General features: G+C 42.1%; 1 protein-coding gene across 2 annotated transcripts in view; it reads right to left on the reverse strand.

Annotated features, from left to right (window-relative positions):
• The window catches only part of akt1s1 (AKT1 substrate 1 (proline-rich)), a 22599-nt gene extending 15942 nt beyond the window's left edge, over window positions 1-6657 (reverse strand). For both annotated transcript variants that reach the window (XR_009807436.1, XM_061905609.1), the window contains exons 1-3: window positions 6311-6657; window positions 5404-5973; window positions 505-784 (exon numbers count right to left, since the gene is read on the reverse strand). Coding sequence is in view for 1 of the 2 variants with exons in the window: in XM_061905609.1 (XP_061761593.1) it covers window positions 505-784; window positions 5404-5775 (652 nt within the window). In the remaining variant the exon portion in view is untranslated. The remainder of the gene's footprint in view (window positions 1-504; window positions 785-5403; window positions 5974-6310) is intronic.

Below are 6657 nucleotides of genomic sequence, written 5' to 3' on the forward strand. Positions count from 1 at the left end.
TGGATTTTGTGCATGTTAGTAACGACTGTGTGGAATTACCAATATTCCTGAAAAGCGTATCGATGTAAACGTGCTAGAATGATCCACATCCTTGTGATTCCATAAAAATATTTGCTTAACCAATGCACCAATTCCACATGCCACCTGCAGGGGGAACCCTGGAACAGACACGAACATAATCAGGAAGTTTTGGTGCTTGATAAGATTTTTTTCCATCCATCCATCAATTTTCTACCGCCTATTCCCTGTTTGGGGTCGCTGGCGCCTATCTCAGCTACAATCGGGCAGAAGGCGGGGTACACCCTGGACAAGTCGCCACCTCATCGCAGGGCCAACACAGATAAACAGACAACATTCACACTCACATTCACACACTAGGGCCAATTTAGTCTTTTTTGTAGTTTAAATTTGTCTTTGCGTCCAAATGCAAACCTGTGTTTCTTAGTGCTGCTTTGAAAGGAGCCAATAAAAACACGTCCGTGTTACTTCCTTGCTTGTCCTCACCTGCACTTTCGTTCCCGTACGGTCGCTTCTCGTCCATGTCCTCCTCCTCGTCCTCCTCCTCCTCGTCTTCTTCGTCGTCCTCACACTCCTCCTCCAGGTCCACGATGCCAGCCCGCTGCCCCTTCTGCCTGGCGGTCTCCACGGCGATCTTCTCACGCTCACGCTCGCCGTTGTTGCCCTGGCCGGGAGCGTCTGGCGAGCTGTAGATGGACGGATAGTTCTGAGAGTAGAGTCTGCTGCTGGGGCTGACTCCGCCCACCAAGCAGTCGCCTGTCACGTTCTGAAAGGACAGCAAGGAGGAAGGACGTGAGCTTCAGGGACAGCAGTGTTCGAACTTCTTCCACTGAGGGCCGCACCCGGAAAAGTTAAAGCATGTGTGTGCCATTTTGTTACTTTTTAATCTCAAAACCAATACATAGATTTGTTTTAAACTTTAAGACTCGCCTCAAGTTTGGTCCATAAAAAAAATTATATATACACACTATATTGCCAAAATTATTTGGCCACCCATCGAAATGATCAGAATCCGTTGTCCTAAACACTTGGCCCAGCCACAGGTGTATAAAATCAAGCACTTTGGCATGGAGACAGTTTCTACAAACATTTGTGAAGGAATGGGTCGCCCTCAGTGATTTCCAGCGTGGAACTGTCATAGGATGCCTCCTTCCATCCATCATTTTCTACCGCTTGTCCCTTTTTGGGGTCGCGGGGGGTACTAGAGCCCAACTCAGCTGCATTCGGGCGGAAGGCGGAGTACACACTGGACAAGTCGCTACCTCATCGCAGGGCCAACACAGATAGACAGACAACCCACCTGTGCAACAAATCCAGTTGTGAAATGTAATCACTCCTAAATATTCCAAAGTCAACTGTCAGCTTTCTTATGACAAAATGGACAAATTCAGGAACAGTAACTCAGCCACAAAGTGGCAGGCCACGTAAACTGACAGAGAGGGGTCAGTGAAAGCTGAAGTGCATAGTGCAAAGACTTTCTGCACAGATATAATAATAAATAAATGGGTTGTACTTGTATAGCGCTTTTCTACCTTCGAGGTACTCAAAGCGCTTTGACACTACTTCCACATTTACCCATTCACACACACATTCACACACTGATGGAGGGAGCTGCCATGCAAGGCGCCAACAAGCACCCATCAGGAGCAAGGGTGAAGTGTCTTGCTCAGGACACAATGGACGTGACGAGGTTGGTACAAGTTAGTTGCTACAGAGCTCCAAACTTCATGTGACCTTCCAATTAGCCCACATACAGTATGCAGAGAGCTTCATGGAATGGGTTTCCATGGCCGAGCAGCTGCATCTAAGCCATACATCACCAAGTCCAATGCAAAGCGTCAGATGCAGTGGTGTAACTGGACTCTAGAGCAGTGGAGACCCCTTCTCTGTAGTGATGGATCACGCTTTTCCATCTGGCAATCTGATGGACGAGTTTGGGTTTGGAGGTTGCCAGGAGAATGGTACATTTTGGACTGCGTTGTGCAGATTGTGAAATTTGGTGAGGAGGAATTATGGTTTTGGGTTGTTTTTCAAGAGTTGGGCTTGGCCCCTTAGTTCCAGTAAAAGGAACTTTGAATGCTCCAGGATACCAAAACATTTTTGGACAATTACATGCTCCCAACCTTGTGGGAACAGTTTAGAGCCGGCCCCTTCCTCTTCCAACATGACTGTGCACCAGTGCACAAAGCAAGGTCTATAAAGACATGGATGACAGAGTCTAGTGTGGATGAACTTGACTGGCCTGCACAGAGTCCTGACCTGAACCCAATAGAACACCTTTGGGATGAATTAGAACAGAAACTGAGAGCCAGGCCTTCTCGACCAACATCAGTGTCTGACCTCACCAATGTGCTTTTGGAAGAATGGTTGAAAATTCCTATAAACACACTCTGCAACCTTGTGGACAGCCTTCCCAGAAGAGTTGAAGCGGTAATAGCTGCAAAAGGTGGACCGACATCATATTAAACCCTATGAGTTAGGAATTGGATGGCACTTCAACAGGTGGCCAAATACTTTTGGCAATATAGTGTATATATATATATATATATATATATATATATATATATATATATATATATATATCCTGTTCTTTTATAGCAAACAACATTTGCAATGTTTTCTCCCAAAACGTTCAAAGTGAAATATTTGATGTGAAGAAATTGGAGCGTTAAATAGGTCAATAGTTCATAACATTGATTTTAATTAATTATTTGAGCAATGAGAGTTTTAAAAAAAATCCCACAAAAATTCATAGGTCATAAGTTAAAAATTAGTAATACATATATTAATTTTTATTTTCAACACTTAAGTCTCTCGATCAACTTCAGAACAATTCATTGATGATAACTTTATATTTGTATTATTTATTTGTTAAGTCCTTTTTGTCAAAGAAACCCTGTTATTATGGCAAACACAAAATATGGAATATTTCCACAAAAAACATTCTAAGAAAAATATGTGCCTTATTTTGGTCAATATGTCATTACATTGATTATTTTAGCATAAAGTATTTATTTTTTTAATCTCACTAAAATATTGGGGTATTCAATGTGTTAAAATGTTAAAATAATACTTTTATTTAATTTTCAACACTCAAGTCTTTAAACCAACTTAAGATCTATGTGCGATAAGATTGTATTTATTTTATGCCCTTTTTGTCAAAGAAAACAGTTTTTGATGTGAAGTAATTAGAGCCTTAAATAGGTCAATAACTCAATAAATTGATTTTAATTAATTATTTGAGCAATGACAGTTAAAAAAAAATCCAAACAAAATTCTTAGTGCCCCACTAATAAGCGTTGAAAATTAGACATAATTTAATTTTTATTTATTTTTTTTTAACACTTAGGTCTCTCAGTCTACTTTAGAACAATTCATCGATTATAACTCTAGATTTTTATTATTTATTTGTTAAGCCCCTTTTGTCAAAGAAAATCTGTTTTTATGGCAAAAACAAATTCACAGTAGAATTGGAGCCTAACTAGGTATATATTTCATAACATTGAATATTTTTTATCAGTAAATATTTATTTTAATTTCACTAAAATGTTGGGGGATTCACAGAAGCCCTAAATTACAAAAATTTAAAAAATACTTTTTTTTTTTTTTTTTTCCAACACTTAAGTCTTTAAATCAACTTCAGATCAATGCTTGATTATAAGACTGTATTTATTTTTGAGGGGTCTGTTTGTTTTAGGCCCTTTTATTCAAAACTATGTTTTGAATGGCAAACACACAAACTACGCAACATATTTCAAAGTTTAATATTTGATGTGAAGTAATTGCAGTCAACAATTCATAACATACATTTTGATTCATTATTATTTTTTGAGCAATGAAGTGAAGTGAATTATATTTAGATTGCACTTTTTCTCTAGTGACTCAAAGCGCTTTACATAGTCCAACCCAATATCCAAGTGACATTTAAAGGCCTACTGAAATGAGATTTTCTTATTTAAATGGGGATAGCAGGTCCATTCTGTGTCATACTTGATCATTTCGCGATATTGCCATATTTTTGCTGAAAGGATTTAGTAGAGAACATCCACAATAAAGTTCGCAACTTTCGATGCTAAGAGAAAAGCCCTGCCTCTACCGGAAGTTCCAGACGATGACGTCACATGTTGATGGCTCCTCACATATTCACATTGATTTTAGTGGGAGCCTCCAAGAAAAAGTGCTATTCGGACCGAGATAACAACAATTTCCCCATTAATTTGAGCGAGGATGAAAAATTTGTGTTTGAGGATATTGATAGCGACGGACTAGAAAAAAAAAAATAAACGCGATTGCATTGGGACGGATTCCGATGTTTTTAGACACATTTACTAGGATAATTCTGGGAAATCCCTTATCTTTCTATTGTGTTGCTAGTGTTTTAGTGAGTTTAATAGTACCTGATAGCCGGAGGGGTATCTCCACAGGTGTCTTGACGTCAATATCTCAGAGGAGTCGACGGCAGCTATGGACAGCACAAGCTCAGCTTTTCTCCGGTAAGAAGCGACTTTTTAACCACAATTTTCTCATCGAAACCTGCAAGTTGACATTCCGCCGTGATCCATGTTCGCTTGACCGCTCTGATCCATAGTAAAGTTTCACCTCCAGGAATTTTAAACAAGGAATCACCGTGTGTTTGTGTGGCTAAAGGCTAAAGATTCCCCACTCCATCTTTCTACTGTGATTTATTCAATATTAATTGAACAAATTGCAAAAGATTCAGCAACACAGATCTCCAAAATACTGTGTAACTATGCGGTTAAAGCAGACGACTTTTAGCTGTGTGTGTGTGCGCAGCGCTCATACTTCCTAAAAACCTGTGACGTCTTGCGTACACATCATCATTACACAACGTTTTCACTCCCGGGAAATTTTAAATTGCAATTTAGTAAACTAAAAAGGCCGTATTGGCATGTGTTGCAATGTTAATATTTCATCATTAATATATAAACTATCCGACTGCGTGGTGGGTAGTAGTGGGTTTCAGTAGGCCTTTACATTTTTGTGGGTGGCACTTGGAGCAGGTGGGTAAAGTGTCTTGCCCAAGGACACAACGGCAGCGACTGAGATGGCAGAAACGGGGATCGAACCTGGAACCCTCAAGTTGCTGGCACGGCCACTCTACCAACCGAGCTATACCGCCCCGGTATAGCTGACAGTTATATATGACAGTTTAAAAAACAGCTTTGTGTTATAGTCAACAGGGCAACTTTTTCTTGTTACATTTCACCCGTTTTCTCTTTTGTATGTCTTTTTTTTGGATAGTATTTTTACAACGAGCCTTTAAAAATTAGCTCCGGGCTGCAAACGGTCCCCGGGGCTGCACTTTGGAACGCTTCTGACCTAGGAGACACGGCGACACGGCAGACGGGGGCGTGCGTCACTCACCCCCCTGAGTCCGGGGTCCGCCACCAGCTTGGCGCCCTCCTGCCGCATGTGCTTCTGCGCGGTGAGCAAGGTGGCAGAGTGCAGGACCCCGATGTCGTCGATGTAGCGGCGCGCCGACTCCGCCAGGAAGCTTTGGCCCCAAATGCTGTAGGAGAACTCACACTCCCTCGGGAAGCCGCCGCCGCTCTCCCATTTCTTCTTCTTTCCGTCCCCTTCTGGAACCGAGGGCCGGAACTTCTTGCAGGCTGTGAGGATAGCCAAGTCGCAGCCGGACTTTTGGCAGTATGCTTCCGCCGCGGAAAGTAGTGCCAGCCAGGTGTCTCTGTGGTTGTCCGCGATCTCCGGCTCGGACGACTTGGTGATGGAGGCCATGATGGTGTCAGGTAGAGTGTGTCGCTTCAAATCAATAAATACGTATCTGCTGGTTTTGATTGTTGTTTTTTTCTTTTTTGCAGTGATGAAGATGGATCAAGAGGCACTGGATGATATGATGGGACTTAAGGGGAGATTTTTTTTTTTCACACAGACCACCAGGGGAGAGAATGGATGGCTTCAAGATGCTGGTGATATCTGGAAAAAAAGTCAGAAAATATTTTAAAAATGTACACTTTCAGCACAAAGCTCAGATTGGCTGCAGCCTGCTAAACCTGTAAGAGCTTGTTGACAACACGCAATGCTAGCCACTTTGAAATCGTCACAATTCATTCTAAAGCAACGCCATTGTTTTTTGTATCTATTTGTTTGTCACGCTCAGCTGCAACTGTTGATGTTGTTGTTGTTTATTAGTCTGTTTGTGTGCAGGGTCCTCAGGACGCAAGCCGCGCTTCAACCACCATTTTTGTACACTTACGCGGCGGCCGAACTGCGCAGAACAAACGACGCAAGCGGGGGGTTTATGTTCGCCTACCTGCTGGCTCGCTTTCGTCCGAGTTGCCGTTTTAGCAACCAACCTTAAACTTGACTTTACTTCATCAAACGTGCTGTGCCTTCTTCGCTCGCTCCTCTCCCCTTGCTAGGCTCGTCACCAGCGGAAAGTCGGGATGCAGGAACACAGGAGGTTCCTGTTGCGATTTTAGTCAAATAAAACAGATGACGAGGGTGTTTGTTTCCAGCCGTCGTTGCTCGAAGAGAGAAACACAACACTGCTACATTCACATAAATAATCTATGTATAATCCTAAAAGCATATTTTGTTTGTGTTTGCGGACGAGTCGCCAACACTTGTCAGTGAGTCGCCGTCGACGCCGTACTTTTA

Source organism: Nerophis ophidion, linkage group LG07 (assembly GCF_033978795.1).
Source record: "Nerophis ophidion isolate RoL-2023_Sa linkage group LG07, RoL_Noph_v1.0, whole genome shotgun sequence".
In the NCBI taxonomy this organism is placed as follows: domain Eukaryota; kingdom Metazoa; phylum Chordata; class Actinopteri; order Syngnathiformes; family Syngnathidae; genus Nerophis; species Nerophis ophidion.